This window comes from Squalius cephalus (genome assembly GCF_949319135.1).
Source record: "Squalius cephalus genome assembly, chromosome: 2".
NCBI lineage: Eukaryota > Metazoa > Chordata > Actinopteri > Cypriniformes > Leuciscidae > Squalius > Squalius cephalus.
In genome coordinates this window covers 61,982,758-62,009,424 of record NC_137123.1, presented here as the reverse complement: position 1 = coordinate 62,009,424, position 26,667 = coordinate 61,982,758, and the positions used below count along the sequence as shown (strand labels likewise).

At 39.6% G+C, this 26,667-nt stretch overlaps 1 protein-coding gene across 6 annotated transcripts in view; it reads right to left on the bottom strand.

The window, feature by feature from the left end:
- The window catches only part of LOC307146818 (CD48 antigen-like), a 122,194-nt gene extending 96,547 nt beyond the window's left edge, over window positions 1–25,647 (bottom strand). For 4 of the 6 annotated variants that reach the window (XM_079851110.1, XM_079851113.1, XM_079851115.1 and 1 more), the window contains exons 1-4: window positions 25,526–25,611; window positions 14,472–14,768; window positions 14,120–14,362; window positions 267–563 (exon numbers count right to left, since the gene is read on the bottom strand). In XM_079851110.1, the coding sequence (XP_079707236.1) occupies window positions 267–563; window positions 14,120–14,362; window positions 14,472–14,768; window positions 25,526–25,583 (895 nt within the window). In that variant the 5' untranslated portion in view covers window positions 25,584–25,611. Of the gene's footprint in view, window positions 1–266; window positions 564–14,119; window positions 14,363–14,471; window positions 14,769–15,871; window positions 16,007–25,525 lie in introns of all 6 variants that reach the window. The other 2 variants (XM_079851117.1, XM_079851114.1) reach the window with 2 other exon arrangements.
- Between the last annotated feature and the right edge of the window lie 1,020 nt (window positions 25,648–26,667).

The window sequence follows — 26,667 nt, the reverse complement described above, 5'->3', positions numbered from 1 at the left end:
CAATGATGGTATTAGAGGGTAAAATCCAGTTACTAAACAAAACCATAACTTACAGAAAAAGTACTATAATGCTAGAGTGGTTTTTGGACATGTGGTATTAATCAAAGTATCATGGTATTACAATCTGATGCCATTATTGTACAATTACATTGTTTTTTTGTTTTTCTGTATGTGAGGCTGAGTAAAAACAACCATAATAATAATAATAATAATATTATGTATTTATAATATTATATTAATGAATATAATAATCAGCATCCACTCACCCATAACAGTCAATGTGAATCTTTGTGCCTGCTCTTTACCATTGATGTCAACGGTATAAACTCCACTATGTTCTACTGTTAGTTTAGCAATCGTGATTTGTCCGGTCTCTGTATCAAGAGTCGTGATGCCTTTGAATCTCGTAATCGGGGTTTGAATTTCTCCTTCTTCCCATTCAATTGCCTTAACAGTTCTACCACTGTTTATGTGTTTCCATGTGATGTTGGTGACAGAAGGAGGAACAATTTTGTCTAGTTGAAAAGAAACTTCATCACCCACTGCTTTCATCTCCACTTTACCTAATCAAAATATGAGAGAGTATGTTAGTCAACATTCAACAAGAAAGTCTAGTCTAGCAGGGTAATTTCAAGGAGGTAAATATATATATATATATACATAGCCCCTGCTTGATGGTAAATGAAATTAGAAAAGGTCTATACAGAATAAGGTCAATACAGAAACTCTTCCGTCATTAGATATTCATGAAATTGAGTACAATACTATGATAATAGTTATTAGTTATATAACTAACTTATAGGGGCAGATTTACTAAACAGGGCAAATTAGCATGAGAGCGCAATCCCAAAACAGCGCCGATGAGAGTGTAAGTTTAGCGAGTGATTTACTGACGACGTGCAAATGAAAGAACAGATCATTTCCATAATGACCAACACAATCTACCAGTAAATCACCTTGCGTGATTCATTTAAATAATCTCCTCCCGCCATAAATGTTGCGCCTGAAAGGGAAACTCGCATATGCAATAATGAAAGATGCTCTGAGCGATGTCACATGTTTTTTAGGCCAAAATTGTTTACACAGAGTTTACTAAAAAGAAAGGTTTTGTCGACTCACTTTATCAGTTAGTGTTTCTGGTGGCTGGAATTTTGTCAATAAAAAGTAGTCGATCTCCGAATGCAACGTAACATGAGGACATGAACTTTGTGTACACAAACAATGTAGTCAATGCTCAAGTTCATGTGTAGATCCCCATGTGATACTTCAAGCACAGTTTTATGTTGTGTCGAGCCTTCTTCGTGTTTTAAAAATAGCGACTTTGATGCTTTCATAGAAGTGCCCCATTCAATCCCATTCAAAAGGCATTTTGACCTAAAACGAAAATACGGTCAATCTTAAAAGTGACGTTTCCATTCTAATTATGCATTATGAGTAATATTCCAACCATCTCCACTTTTTTCAAAAGTCGGCTCGACCAGAGAAAGAGCCTGGCGGCGCCTGTGTCTGCGGTGATGCTAGCAAAGAGGAGTTTAGCACAACATCCAGCCTTGCTATTTCAGATTAACCTGAGCATCAGCACCAGCACGACAAGACAGAGAACCCCAGCCCGGCTGGAGTGACAGAAACCTGTCCAAGTAAAGACAGAGGGGTTATCTAGCCATAAATAAAGACCTTTTGACCTCATGGGTGTGAAGACAGTAAAACCCAGGGGGGTTAGAAGGGCCACTGTCTTTCTAAAACCAGCTAGATCTGGTTTACTGGGGTGAGTGGAAAATTACAGAAGAAGAGACTTTGAAGAAAGGGGTTTAAAGGAATACTCCACCCTGTTTTCATATTAAACTATGTTTTTCCCTTAACTAAGACGAGTTGATACATACCTCTCTCGTCTCAGTGCGTGCACTTAATCGCTCAGGCGCGCGGTGACACTTTGAAAGCCCAGTTCATTCAATATGGGCCAAGCAGAGAAACAACCAAACACCTCCACGTTTTCCCTATTTAAATACAGTTACTCGCATAGTGTAACTCGACCTAGGACGGTGACACAAAACAAAACGTTGCGCTTTTCTAAGCGTGTAAAATGGATAACTATATTGTATGGCGGAATACCATTGCAAGTGCTTGTAAGCACTTCGTCTTGGCGCAGTAATATCTTCACTAGAGGGAGCGGGGGCCGGTGAGAGGATTTTTCACGAGTGAAGATATTACTCCGCCAAGACGAAGTGCTTACAAGCACTTGCAATGGTATTCCGCCATACAATATAGTTATCCATTTTACACGCTTAGAAAAGCGCAACGTTTTGTTTTGTGTCACCGTCCTAGGTCGAGTTACACTACGCGAGTAACTGTATTTAAATAGGGAAAACGTGGAGGTGTTTGGTTGTTTCTCTGCTTGGCCCATATTGAATGAACTGGGCTTTCAAAGTGTCACCGCGCGCCTGAGCGATTAAGTGCACGCACTGAGACGAGAGAGGTATGTATCAACTCGTCTTAGTTAAGGGAAAAACATAGTTTAATATGAAAACACGGTGGAGTATTCCTTTAAGAAGGCTGTCTGTTTTCTGTGTGATTTAGGTCTTGCTCCTCTCTCTGGGTAGCTGTGGTGATTTTGTGATCAAGCCTCTTTTAAAAGAATAAATATATTTTAAAATACAATCTGAATCCTGATGTCTCTTATGCCGTGATGCTGTTTGTTTAATTATTGTTTTTGCCACAACAATTAAAAACCCTGATTATTATTGTAGATGCCCGGGTCAGCTCAGAAACCTTCCGAATCTGCGTCCACCGACCCACCTAAATAAATAATTTTTCTGATTTAGCTAGAGCCCAGCACCCGCATTTCACCATTCCTCTGTACCCGTATGATGTGTTTTTTTTTTTTCATGTAACGTTATTGTATTAATGTTGACTGTTCCTTTTTATGACCAGTTACACATTCTAGGCTTATCAATGCATAATATGTGGGACTCATTCTCTAGTTGAGGGTACTTTCATGTAATATTTCACAGATTTTAAAAGTAGCCTATTGCATAAATCTTTCGTCTTTTTCCATCAGTTCAGTGCAGAGAAGTATCGCTTTGTTTTTTTTTATATGTTTAGAACCTTCCACTGATTAAATCACTTAGGCCTATTCACAGGATGTTATTATGTTTTTATTTTATTTCAATGTTATTATGTTGTAATTTTTTTTTTGTGCCCAGGGGCCTCTGTTTTCGAAATCCGTGCCTGGGTGTGAGTCGGTGTGAGACAGAGTATTCACCTTTTTCCTGACGAGCCTACTGTGTTTTGAATTACATGCTACACTTCCCGTATGGGGAACTTCTATTCAAAAAGACTGAAACAAATAATTTCTAATTATAAGCTTACACTACAAATAATCATTATCCATGAGTTTGACTGAATGAGCTGTAAATTAGGAAAGTAATGCTTGGTATTTTAAGGTGACATATTATCACGAGAATATCTACCCAGAAAACAAAACATTTTCACAACTTTTCACAACATTGTATTTTGGTTGCAATTAGATAATTTTGCAATACCATGTTTAAAAAAAAAGTATTTGTCACGGTTGTTAGATCCGCTGTCTCTCTCTCTCGTCTTGTGTGTGTGTGTGCGTACTGATTGTTTCGTGTGGGCATTTGCCTTTGGGGCTGTCCAACTCCCCGGCGGGTTTTCCAGGCACTCGTTAATGATGTGCTGAGAGATATGGTAGATCAGTTCATATATGTCTACCTGGATGACATATTGATTTTTTCATCTTCTCTCCAGGAACACGTTCAGCACGTCAGACGAGTGCTACAGAGGCTGCTAGAGAATGGGCTTTTTGTCAAGGCGGAGAAATGCGATTTTCATGCACAGTCTGTTTCTTTTCTAGGATACATCGTCTCGTCTGAGGGAGTACGTATGGACCCTGACAAGGTTAAGGCTGTGGTAGATTGGCCAAGTCCAGATTCCCGTAAGGCCCTACAGAGGTTTCTGGGGAACCGACATTTCATTATCAATTTCAGCCAACTAGCCACGCCTCTGACTGCCTTGACCTCCCCCAGAACGACGTTCAGGTGGTCCGATACAGCTGAGGCTGTATTTGCCAAACTTAAGAGCTGCTTCGATTCGGCCCTCATTCTCATAGACCCTGATCCTTCACGTCAGTTTGTGGTGGAGGTCGATGCGTCAGAGGTGGGGGTAGGTGCAGTTCTATCTCAACATTCTTTCACAGACGACAAGATGCATCCCTGCGTGTTTTTGTCCCATCGTTTATCACCTGCCGAACGTAATTATGACATTGGTAACAGAGAGTTGTTGGCAGTCAAGTTAGCATTGGAAGAATGGCGTCATTGGTTAGAAGGGTCGAGGGTACCTTTTGTCGTTTGGACTGATCATAAGAACCTGGAATATATCAGGTCTGCTAAAAGACTTAACTCCAGGCAGGCTCGGTGGGCACTTTTTTTCCGGACGATTTGATTTTTCTCTCTCTTACCTCCCGGGTTCCAAAAATGTCAAACCTGATTCTTTGTCGCGTATTTTTGATCCTTCCGAACGCCCGTCTACTCCTGAGTGTATTTTACCCGAGACATTAGTGGTCTCCACTCTGACATGGGAGGTCGAATCGAGGGTCAGAACGGCCTTAGAAAGGGGTAACGCCTCCGCCCGGTTGCCCACCGAATCGATTATTTGTGCCGGAGGGGTTACAGTCCGACGTTATTCAGTGGGGGCATTGTTCCAATGTTGCGTGTCATCCAGGAGTTAATCGCACCAGTTTTTGGGTCAAGCAACGATTCTGGTGGCCATTGATGGCTCACGACATTCGCAATTTTGTTTTGGCTTGTTTGGTTTGTGCCACTGGTAAGACTTCCAATCAACCCCCAGATGGGCTACTCCAACCGCTGTCTGTCCCTTCGAGACCCTGGTCCCACATAGCGCTAGATTTCATTACCGCCCTCCCACCCTCCCAGGGGAAAACGGTCCTTTTGACCGTAGTGGACCGGTTCTCGAAGGTGGCTCATTTTATTCCCTTGCCCAAATTACCTTCTGCCAAGGAGACAGCAGTAACTGTCATAGATCACGTCTTTCGGCTACATGGCCTCCCGATGGACGTGGTTTCCGACAGGGGACCCCAATTTGTGTCCAAATTTTGGCAGGAGTTTTGTAAGTTACTGGGTGAGACTGTCAGTCTATCTTCGGGGTTCCATCCCCAAAGCAATGGCCAAACCGAGAGAGCCAACCAAGATTTGGAGAGAGTGTTGCGATGTTTGGTATCCAAGAATCCTTCCTCCTGGAGTCAGCAACTCTCGATGGTTGAGTATGCTCATAACTCGTTACCAGTGTCATCCACAGGCCTCTCTCTGTTTGAATGTAGCTTAGGTTACCAGCCACCTATTTTTCCCAGTCTGGAATCCGAAGTCACGGTCCCCTCCACTCATGCCTTCGTCCAGAGGTGCTGTCACACTTGGAGCAGAGCCCGTGAGACTCCTCTTCAGGTGGGGGCACGCACCAAGGCTAAGACTGAACGCCACCAGTCAAAGCCTCCCGTATACGTTGTGGGTCAAAAAGTGTGGCTTTCTACCAAGAACATTCCTCTCCGCTCCGTATCTAACAAGTTAGCTCCCAAATTTATTGGCCCGTTCCCTGTCACCAAGATAATTAGTCCGGTGACAGTCCAACTCAAACTTCCTCCGGCGTACAGGAGAATACATCCTGCCTTCCATGTATCAAAAATGAATCCCGTGTTTCATTCATACATTAATTCGCCGGCCCCGGTTCCCCCAACGCCGCGACTCGAAGAAGGGGAACCTATATATTTGGTAAACCGTAATCTGGACTCAGAATACAGTACTTGGTGGACTGGGAAGGTTACGTCCGGAGGAGAGAAGTTGGGTGCCTGCTAGGGACATCCTGGATCACTCCCTTATCGATGATTACAATCGGCAGGTAGGTTCGTCGGGGAACGCCAGGGGGCAAATACTTCTCTCCCTACCAACCCATGCAGCTTTAAAGACCGGAGAAAGAGAAAACAGGCAGAAACAGAGAGAAAAGTCAGGATGAGAGTTTTATCTTACAAATAAAAAACATTTTAGTAACGTTGTGAAAATATCAACCTGGTATATTTTCTTTAAATGGTCAATAAAACGAAAACAAAACCAGACCAAACTGAAACTTTTGTGAGATTTTATTTAGGTGTTGAAATAACATAATCTGCACACTTAACATAATCTGCACAGTGTTTTGTCACGGGACAAAACACCGCTCTTCCGTTCCGATTACAACTTCAAATAGATTCTCCCCTCTCAGTGAAACATACACTGAGAATTCTGTTGATTTTGCCCTAGTAATTGGCGATTCTATCACACGGATGCGTTCAAACATGCCGTGGTCAGACCCCTGATAAAAAAACCTAATCTCGATCATAATGTTTTGTCGAATTTTAGACCAGTCTCACATCTGTCTTTTATGTCGAAGGTATTAGAAAAACTTGTTTTTAATCAATTACAAGATTTTTTACAACAGAATTTTATTTTTGAGAAATTTCAATCTGGTTTTAGAACACGTCATAGCACTGAGTCTGCACTGTTAAGGGTTCAAAATGATATAGCACTGTCTGTAGATTCAGGAAACCCTATGGTGTTAGTGCTTCTTGACTTAACGGCAGCTTTTGACACTGTGGACCATTCAATTCTTCTTGCACGTCTTGAGCACTGTGTAGGCATTCAAGGCTCTGCACTTAAATGGTTCACCTCCTATTTGACAAATAGGAGGTTCTCTGTCAGCATAGGAGATTACTCATCATCATCTGCTCCCCTTTATTGTGGCGTGCCTCAAGGTTCAATTCTGGGCCCCACACTTTTTTCTTTATATATGTTGCCACTAGGGGCTATAATAAATGAGCATAATTTTTCATTTCACTGTTATGCAGATGATCTGCAGATTTATCTCCCTATGAAATCAAATGACAGTACCGCATTAAACCGCTTGCAAAATTGTATTAACCATATCAGGCAGTGGCTTTCTCAAAATTTCCTTACGTTAAATGATGACAAGACTGAATGTATTGTCTTCAATACAAAATTCGGATCAGTAAATTCGAATTTAAGTTTGGGAGCTTTGACTTCATGCGCCAAGCAATCTGTGAGAAATCTGGGCGTGACTTTCGACTGCAGCATGAAATTTGAAAAACAGATTAGCAATGTGGTAAAAATGTTTTTTTTCCAACTCCGTCTGTTGAGTAAAGTAAAGCCTTTTCTTAGCAGCTGCGATTTGGAAAAAGCGGTGCATGCCTTTATTAGTTCGAGGCTTGATTATTGCAATGCTCTTTATGTCGGTCTGAGTCAAACATCCCTTTCACGCCTGCAACTTGTACAAAATGCTGCTGCACGCTTTTTAACAAGTACACCTAGAAGAGCACATATTACTCCAGTCTTATTTACTCTGCACTGGCTTCCAGTGCGTTTTAGAATTGATTTTAAGATTTTATTGTTTGTTTTTAAAGCTCTGAATGGGTTAGCCCCCGAGTACATATCTGAGCTTTTAACTTTGGGTGGACAAAATCGGCGGCTGCGGTCTTCGGATCAACGGATTTTACAGGTTCCTAAGTCGAGGTATACAAAGTGGGGCGATAGGGCCTTTGCTGTAGCTGGCCCTAAACTTTGGAACAAGCTCCCACCTGACATGCGTACTATAACAGATGTTGTCCTTTTTAAAGCAAAACTTAAAACTTATTTGTTTAAAAAGGCTTTTGATATGCAGTAGCTGTGTAACATTTATGCTTCATGTTTTCTTTTAATATTTTTCTTTTTTCTTTGAATGTTGTGTTGTGTTGGATGTTGCGATATTTGCACTATGTGAAGCACTTTGGACACCTGGTGGCTGCTGTAAAGTGCTATAGAAATAAAGTTTGATTTGATTTGATTTGATTCCCATGTTATTACGGTGTATCCATATAAATGGCCCACCCTGTACATCACACAAAAGATGAAGCGTTAGTTTTACTGCAGAAAATCACTGTAAGAATAAACTCTCTCTCTCTCTCTCTCTCTCTCTCTCTCTCTCTCTCTCTCTCTCTCTCTCTCTCTCTCTCTCTCTCTTTCATTATCATGGAACAAAATGTTACACAGCGAAGTACACAAAACACTTGTTACAACTAATAATAAACAAATATATACACACCTTTCTCAGTGGGTGCTTTATAAACTGGTAAACTGTATATCTGTAAAACGACTCGATGAGCTCGAGCTGTCATAAAGTGCGCGCTCACTTTCATTTCTGCCGTGATCAGTAATGTTTAGTCCTGTCGCTCCGGAGACTGTAAGCTGGGAGTTCACGAGAGAGAGTTGTACAGATCAATCCTCGAGTAACAACGAGAGTAAATGAAGACTGCTATGTTTATTCAAACATCCAAAAAACAAAACACCTCACTCGCTTTAGGAGACGTTCTACAGCTGCTCCAGCGTCGAAACAATGGCGGACTCACCGGACTGTGTTTAGCTCACTCAAGGCGGGTCTATGCTCAAACTGGAGTGTCAATCAACAGTCGTGGATGGGGCTTGTGCAATTCTACGTCACATTGCATAGATTTTGAGAACAGCTCGTTCTGAGACACTGCTTATGATTTTTGGGGATTTAAAAAAAAAAACACTGGTTGGATTTTTATCATTATAGGGTGGTTCTGTACACACACTGCCAACACACATTTATGTTCAAACACCATGTAAAAGTGAATTTTGCATAATAGGTGCCCTTTAAGGGTAGGTGACAGAGCAGTCTTTGGGACCCTTTAACCAGGATCATCCCTCATACAGTGCTGTTTCAGTGTTTTCCTGTTGGAAAACACTCACACACCACTGTGTGTCTCTGTCAGGAATGCATTGCTTGCTTTTAGAGTCATCTTTGAGTAAATTATGTCATGTAGTTATTTCTGAATTGGCTTTTAATCACTTGTGTAATTGGCATGCTACATTTTACCTGACAAATAAATATTACATCTTGATTTATTCTGCATTTTTTTTTTTAAATCATTATTAATAGTAGATTAAAGTGCAGTCTGGTGTTTCCGCAAATCTCTGTCCAGGATAGATCACTATGACACTATGAATGGAGCATGGGGCACTTCATTAAGGAGACCTTCCGATTTCTGACTATCACTGACATAGCAGGTTGCAAGCTCACAACTACTAAAAAAATTACACCAGTCAGCAGTGAGCGGCCGCTTTGGGTAAAATAGTTTGCACTGCATCCTCTGACTATTTCAGAACTGGCTAGTTTGTGATTGTGAGCGACGTGACGTCTCAAAGCGACACCGGGTTCTCACCAGTCAGCAGTGAGCGGCCGCTTTGGGTAAAATAGTTTGCACTGCATCCTCTGACTATTTCAGAACTGGCTAGTTTGTGATTGTGAGCGACGTGACGTCTCAAAGCGACACCGGGTTCTTAATAAACGAATATTTGTAATTATGAGATACTCAGGTTAATCAAAGATCTAAATCAATTCATAATTTATATTATGACTATTTTCTAATAAGAAAAAGATCTACATTTGATTATCATTTGAAATTGGAGTCAGATTAAGCGTGGAGCTAAAGTAATATTGAAACTAAAATTTCAATATTACTTCAACGGTGCTCCATGAGCGCTGAACACCCGTGTTTATAGTTGCGGTCGATTCCTGTCCTCACTGACAGCAACGATCACTGTCTCGCATGCCTGGGAAACATGTGAGACTGTGTTCGTGGGTGGTTCAAGTTTTCGCACGGGAACATGACCACCTCGGCACGCCGGTCAACTCTTCTTTCTCTGGAAAGGTTGAGTCCCCTCTGTTGTTGGCCAGCTGCTGCTTGTGTGTATAAGACCGTGGAGATCGGCGAGAGCTTCCATCGGCAAAACCCGACGGGTCTCTCGCTCCTCAGCGTGCCGTCGAGCTGCCGGGCTGCAGCGCGGGTTGTCACAGCATCATACCCTCGATGATGGGCCACCTCTGTCCTGCATGCCAGGCCAAGGCACTCTTATTGCACAAGGGTAGTTCTGAGTGGGAGTTGAGGCCCTCGGACAGACGATGTCCACCTTGGTGGTCCAGAAGCGCCCCTGGCTGTCCTTGCAGAGGTGCGAGAGGTCGTCAAAGTACGCTTTCTCGATGCTCCCATCTCACAAGGTGGCCTTTTCGGCAACACTGTTGAGAATTGGCCAAGCAGTTCTCCGTAGTCAGCAGCAGACTGAAGCGCTTTCCCCGACGTACCACCAGAGTGCCTCGTGGGCCGCCCCTCAGTCTACTCATTGCCAAGGGTGTCATCCCCTGCAAAAAAAAAACACTCCGGCATAGCCTGCTCTACTGTGTCTGCTGCAGGAGGATGACACCGCCCGTCTCAGCCACTGTTTAAGTAGTCGGTGAAACAATCACCCCTGAGATGGGTGACCCGGAGATGGGTGGAGCTGCTCTCTCCCGGTGGAGGGCCGGGGAACGAATCTTTTGAGTGTTCCACCACTGGAGTCACAGTGGTTCCTAAATTCTCAACAAAAAAAAAAAAAAAAAAAAAAAGAGCACTTCCTCTATCCCTGGGTCTGCAGAGGGCCAGTAGAGCAGTGGGAGGAGAGAATCCTCACCACTCTCATCCACCTCTTCTATCGCCAGCAGGCAACAGGGTGTGGTTCGAGAATGCAACCAAGCCGCCTCCTGCACCTCCTGCCCCGTGGAACCAGGTAAGTGTTGCTCAGCACACTCAGACTCCGGTATCCCCCCAAGTTTCGGGCCATCCACTCCACTACAGTGAGAGCAGCCGATGCCCATGTCTTGCGCGCGGAGATCACGGTCCTACTGGCGAAGGACATGATAGAGCCGGTCCCTCTAGCCGATATGAGGTCAGGACACTACAGTCCCTACTTCATTGTACCCAAGAAAGGTGGTGGGTTACGACCGATCTTGGATCTGCGAGTTTTGAATTGGAGCCTTCACAAGCTACTGTTCAAAATGCTCATGCAGAGACGCATTTCCGAATGCATCCGTCCACGAGATTGGTTGCAGCGATCGACTTGATGGACGCGTACTTTCATGTCTCGATTCTTCCTCGACACAGGCCGTTTCTTTGCTTTGCGTTTGAGGGTCGAGCATATCAGTACAAAGTCCTGCCCTTCGGGCTGTCCCTGTCTCCCCGTGTGTTCACGAACGTCACAGAGGGGGCCCTTGTTCCCATGAGAGAACAGGGCGTTCGCATCCTCAACTATCTCGACGACTGGCTCATACTGGCACACTCTCGAGATCAGTTATGCAAACACAGGGACCTCGTGCTCAGGCACCTCAGCCAGCTGGGCCTTCAGGTCAACTGGGAAAAGAGCAAACTCGCCCCCATGCAGAGGATCACTTTTCTCGGTATAGAGTTGGATTCAGTCGCTCAGACAGCGCGCCTCACAGAGCAGCATGTTCAGTTGGTGTTGAACTACTTGAACACGTTCAAAGGCAGGACGGCCGTCCCACTGAAATTCTTTCAGAGGATCCTGGGGCATATGGCAGCAGCAGCAGCGGTAACCCCGCTTGGACTGCTCCATATGAGACCGCTTCATCACTGGATTCTCGGCCGAGTCCCAACTAACTGTTGAAAGATCACGGCACTCACCGGGTGGCAATCACACTGGAGTGCCGCCAGACCTTCAGTCCATGGTCAGACCCCTCATTCCCTGGGCAGGAGTCCCCTTGAAACAGGTGTCCAGGCATACTGTGGTATTCACAGATGCCTCTGCCACCGGCTGGAGTGCCATGTACAACGGGCATGCAGTGTCAGGGGTGTGGACGGGCCCCCAACTGCATTGGCACATCAACTGCCTCGAGTTGCTTGCAGTACGTCTCGCTCTCAGCCGCTTAAAAAGGCCACTTCAGGGCAGAGATGTGCTGGTCCGTACGGACAACACTGCGACCATTGCGTACATCAACCGACAAGGTGGTCTCACTCCCGTCGCATGTTGCAACTTGCCCGCCATCTCCTCTTCTGGAGTAAGAAGCATCTGAGGTCACTTCGAGCCATGTATGTCCCCAGGGTGCTCAAGCGTGTGGCCGACGAGCTATCCCAAGCTGTGCTTCCGGGAGAATGGCAACTGATTTGGAGAGAGTTTGGGCTGGCTCAGGTAGACCTGTTTGCCTCCTCAGAGACCTCCCACTGCCAGCTGTTTTATTCCCTGACCGAGGGAACACTCAGCACGGACGCACTGGCACACAGCTGGCCCCGGGGCCTTCGCAAATATGTGTTTCCCCCAGTGAGCCTACAAGGAATAGGTCCTTCTGGTGGCTCCCTATTGGCCCACCCGGACCTAGTTCCCAGAACTTATGCTCTTCGTGACAGTCCCTCCCTGGCCCATTCCTCTGAGGAAGGACCTTCTGACACCTTATGGCATCCACGTCCAGACCTCTGGAAACTCCATGTCTGGTTCCTGGATGGAACGCGGAGGTTCTAGGTGACTTACCCCCAGAGGTACTTTACACCATCACTTCTGCGCGAGTGCCGTCTACGAGATGTGCGTACGCCTTGAAGTGGAACCTGTTCGTCGAATGGTGTTCCTCTCGCCGAGAGGACCCCCGAAGATGTTCGAGAGGGACAGTGCTTTCCTTCTTGCAGCAAGAGTTGGAGCAAAGGCTGTCTCCCTCCACCCTCAAAGTACATGCTGCTGATATTTCAGCATATCATGACCACATAGATGGGAAAACAGTTGGAAAGCACGACCTGGTCGTCAGGTTCCTTAGGAGGGCGAGACGTTTAAATCCTCCTCGTCCCCCCTCCATACCCTCTTGGGACCTTTCCCTGGTGCTTCGAGCACTTCAGGATGCTATAAATGGTAAATGGACTGCATTTATATAGCGCTTTCACAGACCCAATGGCCACCAAAGCGCTTTACAATATTGCCTCACATTCACCCAATTACTCACTCATTCATACACCGACGGCGGTGTCAGCCATGCAAGGCGATCCAGCTCGTCGGGAGCAGCTGGGGTTAGGTGTCTTTCTCAAGGACACCTCGACACTTGGTTAGGTGGAACCGGGGATTGAACCACCAACCTTCAGGTTTGTAGACAATCTACATGAACCACTGAGCCACTGCCGCCCTTTGATGCTCCCTTTGAACCTTTGCAGTCAGCAGACTTAAAGCTTCTCTCCTTGAAGACTATGCTGCTGATTGAACTGGCCTCGATCAGGAGGGTAGGGGACCTGCAAGCATTTTCGGTCGACGAATCGTGCCTAGAGTTCGGGCCGGGTGACAACCATGTTGTACGGCCTGGCTATGTGCCCAAGGTTCCTACCACTCCCTTTAGAGATCAGGTAGTGAACCTGCAAGCGCTGCCCCTGGAGGAGGCAGACCCAGCCCTGGCCATATGTGTGTTCCCATATAACTCTCCTTAAGAATGTGGCTCCCGCAGTGTTCCCCTCCCTCAGATCGGGCAAGCTTTCCCAGTGTTATCCAATAATCTCACTGTATGGGTTATCATGGAACAACAGTGACAAATACTCTCGTTGTAAGCCCTCTCCTATCGTCCTTCCAGGCAAGAAGTTGTGGAGGCTTACACAGGGCGCTGGATGGGCGGGGCAGCACAGCAGGGCAGCAGCTGTGGCGCTTTGGTAGGGATTTCTATTCGTCGATCACCACTACGTACGTCATAGTGACCGGACGATAGGGAACGTCTCGGTTACATATGGTAACCCTCGTTTCCTAAAGGGAGGGAATGGAGACGTACGTCCTGTTGCCACATCTGCTGCGACCCGCCGGGGCAGCCAGCTCACCGGCTCGGCTCCTTAGCAAAAAACTGAAGTGTAATCGCACCAGCTGCTCGTTAAATACCCGCGCTGCGAGGCTGCACAGCTGATGCAAATGATTGCACGCCAGTATGCATTGGCTCGTTTAGTTTCACTCGAAGTAGATTGGCCTCTCTAGCGAGATTCCTATTCGTCGATCACCACGACGTACATCTCCGTTCCCTCCCTCAGGGAACGAGGGTTACCATATGTAACAGAGACGTTTTATATCAATATTTAAGGTCAAGCCTGTTCAAACCCATAAAGTTCTAGATTTACAGTAGATATGTTTCCTTAAAGAAAACAAAAGAGCATTTTTAACAATTTCAAGAATAAAAAGCATGTGAAATAAAAAGAACTTACATGATACTGTAACACTCTCACTTTTGCCTTTGCTGACAGGATTGTGTGCCTCGCATGAGTACGGTTTATTCTCCTGGACTTGAGTAGATGACAAGAAGACTTGAGGATTTTTTTTGTTCTGGATCATTTTGTCTTCTTTATACCAGGATAGAGTCAGATCTTTTCTTTCTCCGATGACACAAGTGAGAGTCGCTTTCCCATCTTTTGTGCAGCTGAACTTCACAGCAGGTTTAGGGGCCTTTTCTGTTTCAGAAACATGGTGGTTATTTTCTACTGTAACAACTATAGAAATATACAGTCTGATTTTGTTATTATTATTGTGTTGGAAGGGTAGAAATGTTTGTCATCTTACCATATACTTTAATTTCCACTTCTCCTTTACCAAGCTCTGTACCAGCAGCATTATATGCGTTGAATATATATGTGCCCGTGTCGTTCAGACTAACACTTAAAAATCTCAATGATCCATCTTCTTCCATAGATAAACCTTCAGATTGTTCTTTGATAGTCCCACCTTTCCTGCGAAAAACGATGCCACGTGTGTCATGGACCCATCTAATCTCAGAAGGTTTCTCATTGTTTCTTGTTGTCAGCTTAATGATGCAGAATGTTCCCTCTAGTAGATCTTTTCCACATGTCTCTGTTGAGACTATAATGAATAAAATTAGATTAGTATTTAATAAAACTCAACAGGGTTCAACTGCTCATGTTTGGTTCACTATACCCAGGGGGCAAAGGGGGTTTAGCAGACATGGGCTGCTGTAAAAGGTTGTCATATAAAAATGAAATCTATGATGTCTGAGGATCACAACCTGGGTGGACAACCCGGTCAACAAGCTGCTGGAAACTTGTAATTAGGGTCAAAACAATGCTGCCTCAAATTCTGCTTTAACTCCCCGGAATCACCCAAACATGCTAAAAAAGGTTTAATTATATTCATGAATCCTGAGTCATATCTCCCTGATACTTTATGCTAGAAACAAACTGAGCACATCTTTCAAAAGAGTGGAAGATAAGCTTCTATCTGATGACTTGATTGTACATGTAATTAGAAGGTAAGAGTTAACAATGCCTCTTAATTCATAGGTAGGCAAAAAAAAAAAAAAAAAATTGAACATTCCATTTGTAATCGGTAGCATTCTTTTGCCTTTGTTGTTGTTAAAATAAACAAATTACCATGTGAAGTTAACTTTTACTAGATGAAATCATATTTTGATCATTTTCACTAACCAGACAGTCCTCATGGCCCATAACACATTTAGAGGGAATTCAATTTCAAGCCTATAATAGCCTGTCAATTCAAACAAGATCCAAGAAAGAAGTTTACCATTAACTGATGTTAATTGTATACTGCTCTGTTTCTGTATGTACAGTATATCGTTTGCATATTTATGCAATATCTATTATTTGTATTGCAATGTCTAGTATTTCTAATATTCTTTCACAAGTGGGATAGCTTTATTTATTCTATCGAAATAAAAAAAAAAGGATTTGAGGATTTTGGGTTAGGCTGGTTACTGTTCAATCCAGGTGTTTGGAGTGTGAGACAAAGGTACTGACAACTAAATGTTGAAAGACTAAAACACACAGGAGTCATGTGTGGAGTAGGGTTAAAAGTATTTACTGATTAAAACTGTTACATTAAGTAGCAATTTGTACCAAAAAAAAAAAAAAAAAAAAAAAACAATTAATGAAACAGACAAACAGATTACAATTCAGGGTGATAACTAATTTCTGTAATAATGTTTATACAATTTGTTTAGCTGTTTCCGGAGTCACTGCTGCTGTCGCTGCTCTCTAGTGTTTCAGCATGCTGTGTCCTACTACATTTGGTTGCCAACCCCTGGCAACGGCATCCTATGTAGCATGAGCAGTTCTTCTGACAACCTTTAACCAGAGATGGGCACAAATACATCAAAAAGTATTTCATTACAAATAACAAATACTTACTCATCCAATGTATTTAAATAAAATACAAAATACTGCTGTGAAAAAAGTATTTACTTAAAATACAAGTAATTTGTCATTTGAAAATACAAAAATACAAAAAAATGTACAGTCTTCTGTAGTGTTAGTGTGGCGTTATATACATGTAAGAGTCTAGATAGGATAGATAGATGGATAGATGCACTTTTATGATGGATAGATGCACTTTTATGATGGATAAATGCACTTTTATGATGGACAAATGCACTTTTATCATGGATAAATTCACTTTTATCATGGATAGATGCACTTTTATGATGGATAGACGCACTTTTATGATGGATAAATGCACTTTTATGATGGATAGATGCACTTTTATGATGGATAGAGGCACTTTGATGAAAAATATACCCACTGACTGTCATTATAAAGCTTGGAAGAGCCAGGACACTTTTTAATATAACTCTGATTGTATTCTTCTGAAAGAAGAAAGTCATATACACCTATAGGATGACGTCAGGGTGAGTAAATCATGGGCTAATTTTCATTTTTGGGTGAACTATCCCTAGGACCATAGACATAAAATACAAATAGGACTACCAAATTGCCTATCACAGTTTTTGGCAAGTAAATTACGTGATGTGACACATCCTATTGACCCTGTTCACATTTCTGGGTTTCTCAGAAGTGGAAGGCATCATAGTTGGGTTAACTTCTATAGCAGTGAATGAAAGACTACATTAAATATATTTTTTTGTGTTCCAATTTGCTCAAATAGCAAAAGAAAAACGCCAAAACAGCGTTTTCACAACTTTCAAAAAGAGTAAAAAAAATAGATAATGGCAGTCGGAAGAGAGAAAGTTGTCACCTTTGTCACAGCCGCGCTATTAGAAACACCCTCACAGCAGCGTTAACTAGTTTTTGTGTAATATAATACAAATATAGTGTTATATGCGTAATTATCTTTTATTATGACAGTATGTGGCAACATGTACGTTAAAAGCGCATCTTCTGCACTAAACAATGATATTGCAATATTCTAGACTCTTACATGTATATAACGCCACACTTACACTACAGAAGACTGTACATTTTTTTGTATTTTTGTATTTTGAAATTACAAATTACTTGTATTTTAATTAAATACTTTTTCACAGCAGTATTTTTTGTATTTTATTTAAATACATTGGATGAGTAAGTATTTGTTATTTGTAATTAAATACATTTGATGTATTTGTGCCCATCTCTGGTTAAAGGTTGTCAACCAAATGTAGTAGGACACAGCATGCTGAAACACTAGAGAGCAGCGACAGCAGCAGTGACTCCGGAAACAGCTAAACAAATTGTATAAACATCATTACAGAAATTAGTTATCACCCTGAATTGTAATCTGTTTGTCTGTTTCATTAATCGGTTTTTTTTTTTTTTTTTTGGTACAAATTGCTACTTAATGTAACCGTTTTAATCAGTAAATACTTTTAACCCTACTCCACACATGACTCCTGTGTGTTTTAGTCTTTCAACATTTAGTTGTCAGTACCTTTGTCTCACACTCCAAACACCTGGATTGAACAGTAACCAGCCTAACCCAAAATCCTCAAATCCCTTTTTTTTTTTATTTCGATAGAATAAATAAAGCTATCCCACGTGTGAAAGAATATTAGAAATACTAGACATTGCAATACAAATAATAGATATTGCATAAATATGCAAACGATATACTGTACATACAGAAACAGAGCAGTATACAATTAACATCAGTTAATGGTAAACTTCTTTCTTGGATCTTGTTTGAATTGACAGGCTATTATAGGCTTGAAATTGAATTCCCTCTAAATGTGTTATGGGCCATGAGGACTGTCTGGTTAGTGAAAATGATCAAAATATGATTTCATCTAGTAAAAGTTAACTTCACATGGTAATTTGTTTATTTTAACAACAACAAAGGCAAAAGAATGCTACCGATTACAAATGGAATGTTCAATATTTTTTTCTTTTTCTTTTTTTGCCTACCTATGAATTAAGAGGCATTGTTAACTCTTACCTTCTAATTACATGTACAATCAAGTCATCAGATAGAAGCTTATCTTCCACTCTTTTGAAAGATGTGCTCAGTTTGTTTCTAGCATAAAGTATCAGGGAGATATGACTCAGGATTCATGAATATAATTAAACCTTTTTTAGCATGTTTGGGTGATTCCGGGGAGTTAAAGCAGAATTTGAGGCAGCATTGTTTTGACCCTAATTACAAGTTTCCAGCAGTTTGTTGACCGGGTTGTCCACCCAGGTTGTGATCCTCAGACATCATAGATTTCATTTTTATATGACAACCTTTTACAGCAGCCCATGTCTGATTTCCTAAAAAACAGGTGTTTTGCCCCCTGGGTACTATGAGGAAAAAGCGTAAAAACAGAGAATGAATAATTCTCAGAGTGGGTTTCTTTTCAATTTCAAAGTCAATTTTGGTTCAGACACTAACCTTAGACAACACAGTTCAATATTATATTCCCGCCATAAAAAAGTTAATTTAAAGGTGCTCTAAGTGATGTTGGGTTACATCACTTCTTGTTGACGTTTAAAGTATTGTCAAACAAAACGGAGGCTAGCTAGACCCTCCCCTCCTCCTCATCCGCGCACTAACCCCCCAAACCACACCGCAAATTTATCTTGTTGGTTATTGGCTGGAACAGTTTGTTATGTTTCATGTTGCGGGTGAGCCCAGTTTGTTTTTGTTGCCGTTTGTGGAGCCAGGGGGCTGTTCCATAAAAGCCGCTTAGAAAAGTGGGGATTAAACTCCAAAACCGGACTTGAATGAGCCTAACAAATGAGTTGGGGCTAAAGTGGTTCCATAAAAGGTAATTGAAGCTCACGCAATCTCACTAATTTGATCCAGGTTTATCTAGTCTAGATAATTGCGTGTGCACGCGTTTCTTAAGCAGCCCTAGAGGTCGATCGTAGATCAAATCGATCCACCATCAAACAGCGTATATTTTGTGCTGTTTTATGCGTTTGTGACATGTCCCATAAGTTGCAGTGAACTTCTAGCGAACAGAAGTACTTCAGTGAAGTAGCCTATAATTCAGGGAAGATTTTTTTTAAGAAACTAAATATATAAAGATACAAAATATAGTTTTGGGTATAGGACCTATGCTACTTAATAAAGATGATGTATACTTATTTAGAATGCTGAGAATTACAGCTTTTAATGCAATATTTTTTTGGAGAAAGCAAGAATCCCCAGTTTTAAATGAGTAGATTTAGATTTAGTCTAAAGTACATTATGGAGAGGATAACATTAAATTAAGAGCAAATGTATACATTTTGAAAAGATATGTGCAACTCTAAAATCAAAGAATATTCCATTAAATAAAGGAATATATACATTAACTACATTTTTATATAACCCTCCCTCCCTTTTATTTCTAGTTATTTGTTATTTTATTTATTTACTTATTTAATATTGAATATTTGATATTCAAATAATATTACTTGAATAACTATTAGGAATTATGTGTCATTATAAGAGTTTGATATAAATATGTTAATGTTAAATTTTTATTACTATTTATTTATTGTTTTTTGTCTTTTTCCCCTTAAATCATATGTAAAAGTGTCTATGTACTTTTTGGTTATTGTTCTAATCATGTGTGTTTTTAGGCTATGTGTTGGTGGGTATTATCACAAAAGAAAAAAAGTAGAAGGAAAAATAAGGAATATTTATTGGGGGAAAATATGATGTCTTTAAAGGAACTGTCAATTTGTATAATTGTGTTAAATGTGTTTGAATTGAAAGACATAATAAAGTACATTATTATATATATATATATATATATATATATATATATATATATATATATATATATATATATATATATATATACTAAAATATTTGTTATTTGGACATTAGATGTGCCTTATTTAGAATTTTAAACCTGTGTGTATTTTTATGATAGCAATAACTGTAAAGGGGTAATAACTATTGTAATGGGGTAAATCAAATGTAGGCTAATATACTGTCAATTACAAAGCTCAGATTCATCTTACCAGTTAAAATTTATACTCTGCTTTTGTAATTATTTATTTTTAATTTTGTGGTTTTAACTTCTGCTTTACAAAGCTTTTTTCATATTGTGTTCTAATGTTCTTCTAATCATAAACATGTACTACAGCTGCCAAACAAAACCAGAGAGAAATGTATTCATAAATCTTTAAAACAATCTAATTAAATCTTGGGCACAAAACATTCAGCCAGTAAAAAAACCTGTAGTACATATATTGTATTTAGGCCTATCTATCTATCTATCTATATATATATATATAGGTCTATATTGTCTAATTCATCATTGTAGCCTTATTTAAGTTGATTTTCTGTATACTGTGTATTTATTTTTGGACTAATAGTGGTTAATAAAGTCCAATAATGGTATGAGAGAGTGTCAGTGGTAATATCGTCGTGTTCCTATTGGTCAGTGTTAGAGGATCTGTGTAACAACTGAGGCTTAGCCTGACAGTTAGCCTGCCCTGGACCAGGCTAGTTTCCCAGCATAAGTTGCCAGGGTAACTGAGTTTGAACTATTTTAAGTTTGCTTTATGAAACCGAATCTATCAAAAATAAGCCTGACTAACCGAAATAAGCCTGGCTTATACTCTAATCTTGATTTATGGAACAGCCCCCTGGGCTGTCTACAGAGGCCGTGTTTTTTTACAGTGTGTTCAGGGGACAGGCGATGGTGAGGAGGTGTTTGCTGTATGTGACAAAAAATGTTTTGGCCTAAAAAACGCGTGACATCGCTTAGAGCACCTTTAACACACACTGACTCCAATAACAACAACAACAGGATCTGTCATCGCACTGTACGGGGTAAGTTGTCACAAAAGGGAATTTGCGTAAGTGCCTATTAAATCAGAACTTAAACAGCAAAATTATTATAAAAACAGCTGAAAGGTAAAAGGTAACTTAAAAATACCAAACCATTGTTATGGCCAACAGAACTTAAATTTGTGTAAAATTACAACACATATGCCCTGACCTGACATTTATATATCTATAAAGAAACCGTTCAGTTAAAATCTGCCTTTGTTATATAATAACAAAAAAAATATATGACATTGAAACTTCACAAATTCTTATAATTTCAGACTGTTTTGAACTAGATGTTTGAAATCAACAAATCAGTGCTTGATAAAACAAGACTCAAAATAGTTCCTGAAATACAGACTTTGTGCTGAACTATGAAAGTAAAGGCAGTTTCAGCAGCGATAGAAAAAAACATTTTGGGTCTCCATTTCAGTCAAAAACTCTAAAAAGAACCATTGCTTTCTTATTTCGAAGAACATTTTAATAATCTAAAGAACCTTTTAATAATCTAAATAACATTTTTCCACTTCAAATAACTTTTTGTGGAATGGAAAGATTCCATTGATGTTTAAATGTTCTTCAGAAGCAAAGTCCAATAAAGAACCTTTATTGTAACTCTATAATTTGACTACATATCTAAATGTTCGACTTTCTGTGATTGTCTTCTATTAAAGACCGACACGAACAAACACTCATTGCAGCAGTTTGCATGTAAACGTCATAGATTTGCATTTAAAAGTGTCCAAAAACTACAGTATAAGAGCATTTGTTGCTTCATGGACATATTTTTCTTGATCTGACACTAAAAATGGCCTTAACTAATTTTTCTGACAATTTAGATGTTAGATCCATTTTAGAGTTATTATAATGCAGTTTGCATGAAAACAAATGTTACACTCTAAAAAGTGCATATGGCTTGTCATTAGTTTAAAGAACTTTTTATACTTGATCTGACTCAATACATTCACTTTTCTGGCTTGTCGTTGGTCTAATGTAATTGAGTTTAGTTGTCATGAAGTAAAAAAAAAAATTTGGGTGTAATTTAAACTAATTGCTTTAAATCAAATTACAATTTTACGTCCACGTCCAAACCACGTGACTACTGATGTCATCAAGCTTGGATCGAGAATTTTCTGTTCGGCCGCCATCTTGTTTTGCTGTATGAAGACCGTTTCGGATCCACAGTATTGGTGAGTAATCCTAAAAATAAGTTTTCATTAAGTTTTATCGCCGTTAATATACATTTCTATAATATTAAAGTAGAATTCAATGCATTCATGCATGTGTTTGGTTGAATATCTGTTTTATTTTGGTCAGAGTCATCTGATATTTCAAGTGTACAGTTAATGTTAGCTATAACGTTAACTGTTAGGCCTAGTAACGATGGATAGCCATTAATAGATACTTAAGTAACGTTAGTAACGTTAGATAATTTGTGGACTTTTAATTACATTATTTATTTGGGTTTTTCCTGCATTGAGAATTACAAGGCGACCGCCTCCGTCAAATGGCGTTCCCGATCCGGCTGTCCTCAAAACTCAGACAGGCTTAGATTAGGCCTGTCGCGATAAATAATCAGAAATATTGTTACTCAATCATTCACAAATTCTAATATAATGATTTAAGTGGTGTAAAGCCATTTCATATATTGTTGTGAGGGACAGAAGAAATTTTACATCGTTAAATTAAAGTTTGCGCAAACTCGTCTTCCCTCCGTTGCAGCTGTCAATCATTTGATCCATTCAGCATTCAAACAGCGCGTCGCGGTAAAAACTCCTCGTCTACCAAATTTAATAATCGTGACAGCCCAAGTTCAGATACCTATTTTCCAAGCAGGATTTTACCACCTTCAACTCATTTTGATACAGGAAAAACCTTAAAATAGTATATAATTGTTACTATCGGTAGAGATTGTAACGTTATAGTACATTGCGTGTATACATTTCGTTCATTGAGTGGATTGCATAAGTTTCTGACATTTGATTGATGTAGAAACATTAGTGAATGAGAAAAATAAAGTAGCAAGAGTGGTTAATACTTTAAAATGAGTCAAGCAACAGTTAAGTTGGTGTGATTATGCTTCAAATCAAATGACAAGTTTGCATTCTGTTTAAGCCACGTGAGTGACCACGGACGACCACGCACGGACAAAATTCTTCTCGACCATCATCTTCTTTTGCTGCAGGATAACCTCATGGTGGACCCAAAATTACATATGGTGAGTAATCTTACAAATTAAGTTAAGTTTGTTTCTATCATACATTTATAATCACATGAGGATCAGTTAACTGATTAATGCAAACGTGTTTAATCAAATAATTCAAAGTTTGAATTCAAAGTGGACATCAGAGAATTTACACTTTATCAATATGTTGCACAGCACTGAATTGAGTTCTTTTTAGTGTCATATGGCGTTTGAATGGTCATAGATATTTAATTTTAACTGAAAATGTCTACCTTGCCAAGTATTCACTTTAACACATTTGGTTGTGTCTTAAACATTTGCCAAAAAATCGAGTTTGTCTTTGTTGGTATGTGTGTTAATTCTTAAAGTGACAGTAGCCTCATATATACATACTACTGTATAACCTTAAAAGAATAAATATATGGTAAATACTTGATTGATCAATTACGTTGTTGAAGTTTTAACACACTGCAGTAGGTTCCGATTACGTCATAAAAGTTTAAACATGCATACACGCACGCAATGACCTATTACATAATACGTTACACAAAATACATTATTTTATGAAATCTGTATGAAATTACATCTTTGCAACTTTCAAAATAATTATTGATAAACGTTCAAATTACACCAACTTATTTAACGTATTATTTATAAATATCTAAACTTGCACAATTTTTGGCTCTTAGGTGCAAAAGCATATCCATGCATTTTAATTTTCTTTATGAAAGTTGGTGATTGCTGTGTTTGTCTTTTTTTAAGATACAGATGTTGAGAGACAACAGTTTGGAGTCATTGTAGTCCAGTCAGAAGATAACGGTCGGTAAGTAATTGGTCTCTTTTTGGTAAGAGCAGTTGAATTTATGAATTAGCTCTCGGAGTAAGAATTGTTTCCTTTTTTTTTTTTTTTTTTTTATTGTGTGTCTTTCAGATTGGCCAGAAAGATGAAGCACAGAGAGAACAGTTTTTGTGCTCTGTGAAAGTGATGGTCTAAGCACTCCCCTGGACATCAGCATTGTCATTGATGGTATTGAGGTTTTGCATGAGTTGTCCTCAGTTGCATCTGCTTGTGCCATGATGTTTGGAATCACGTACTGAGAACTTGAGGTATCCTGAAGTACTTAAATATACCTTTGAGGCCTTTCAAAAAAATGTCATGGACATAGTGAAGATGCAAATGGATTTTAAAGGGTTAATTCATCCAAAAATGAAAATTCTGTCGGTATTTACTCACTCATCGTGAGCGTCATCTTCTCAGTTCTCGCGCTTGTGTCGTGGCGCTCTCGGGAACTCACTCAAGACCCAAACTCAAGAAAATTAATAGTTGAATAAAGTCGAAAGTTTTGTTTGTTTTTTTTTGTACACAAAAAGTATTCTCGTCGCTTGATAAACTTAATATTGATCCACTGTAGTCACTTGGACTATTTTAACAATGTCTTTACTAACTTGTCTTGGCCGGCAGAATGAAATTACATAGCAACCTATGAAGGAGTAACCCTAACCCTAACAGCTCTCAGATCTCATTAAAAATATTTTAATTTGGTGAACTAACCCTTTAAATGTTCCTGCATGTCATGTCTTTTAAGGAGCTTTCAATGTTGATTTGTTTCAATGTGGTTTTTTCAATGAATTGATGTTACACTGGATGATTTATCAATGCCATATTAAGGGCTTTTCAATGTTTTCTGTTACATTCCTAAATTTAATGCAAGATAATCTGAAATGTCAAGTGACAATTTTACTATAGCAAATGGAATTGATGTATACATTTATTGATGGATGTTTTTTTTGTTGTACAAAATTACATTGTTGATGGTTTTATTATTGAATGTATTTTTTTTTTTTTTTTAAGTCATGCACTAAAACGGTTTCAGTATTGACTTTTGTAAATCAAATGAATTCTTCATCACATGTTTTAACAAGTGGAAATTCTGGTGTCTGTGAGTTTGTTGGAAGATTGCACTAAATAAACAGTTAAATGTTGATTCTAGAGTGTAAAAGGCTTATTTTTTCAGACAAAAATTCGGTGATATTTCATGTTTGTAATTTGATTTTGTATTCATTTTGATATTTAATATATAAAAATGTTAAAAATTAAGTTAATCCAAATAATAATTTATAATTTAATGCTAATTAAACATATCTCTTTGGTTGAAAGAGTATTTTTACTTTAAGTTGACTATGGAAATGTGATTTGAGTAAATGAATTTTTTTAAGTTGAGATAAAGTAAACCGATTACTTGTAACAAGTTAATTTTTTTACTTTGATCCAACGACTCATTTTTTTCAGTGTAATTTGGATTACGTTTCTTAAAATATTTTGATCGCAACTTTTGATCTCAACTATAAAATATATATTTACAAAATATATAAGACAAACTGTTTCTCCACTTCAGTCTATTAAAATATTTCTATACAAAATGAAGTCAGAACCTACCAGAGAGTGCAGCGAAGCCACAGAGGAATAAAAACAAGAGATTGTATTGGCAGCTCATTGCTCTTCTGAACACAGCAAATGTTGCAGAAACTGTTTTGCGATCAATTTCCTGTTTTACGATCAGAGAGTTGGCGTTTCTGTCTCGAGGTAACAAAGAATTTCCTGTTTGCGATCAGAGAGTTGGTGGTTACGCTGACAGAACCATAAACTGAAGATGTCGGTTAAAGGGATAGTTCACCCAAAATGAAAATGTTGTCATCATTTACTCAGCCTCATGTTGTTCCAAACCTGTTTCTCTCTTCTGTTGAACACAAAAGAAGATATTTTGTCAGAACCAGACAGTTGATGGACCCCACTGACTTCCACAGTAGGAAAGAAAATATGGAAGGAGTGGACTGGTCATCTGGAAGACTGACATGCTTTTTGGGCCGATTATACATCCCAGAAAACATCGGTGACCCATTCTTAATTGATCTGGGGTCTTTATGCCGGCGTAATGCATTTGTCAAAAAAAAAAATCAAAAAAAAAAAAAAATCGACAGACCGGCCCATGAACCGAGATATTGGTGCAAGGTCTTTCTGCATCAGTTTGGTCTTTTTTGGGTTCAGCATTTCCAGTACTGCTGCCATTTTGTGTACACTCACGGCAAATGTTTGATATCAAGCAAGGTACAAGTGTGTGTCTATCCAGCAAGACCACCAACCCTGACCACTATACAGTACATAACACATGAAAAATAACCACTGCATAACAAAAATGCACTGCTTAAACTACTATAATAACACAAATGAACTATCTGGGTTCTGGATCTTTTTTTGCCCAGACATTAATTTTAGAGTGAATATTTGGAGTGTGCTCCCAAAAACAGTAGCTGTTTTATAATATCTGACTTACAGTAGGATATAGCCTGACACCAATATTTGTATTTATTATGTAATTTAATTATACAGACAAAACTGTGATGGATACAATTTGAAATTCATTCAACTTAATAAAAAAAAAATACTTCACTACTGGCACAAATCTCCTTCTGAATTTGAATTTTTGTTTTCTCAAATAGAAGTCTTAACAGGTTAGCTGCGGTGCATACAGACTTTCACACTGCACGCGGTTGCAGTCCGTCGATCCGTTCCAGTTGCAG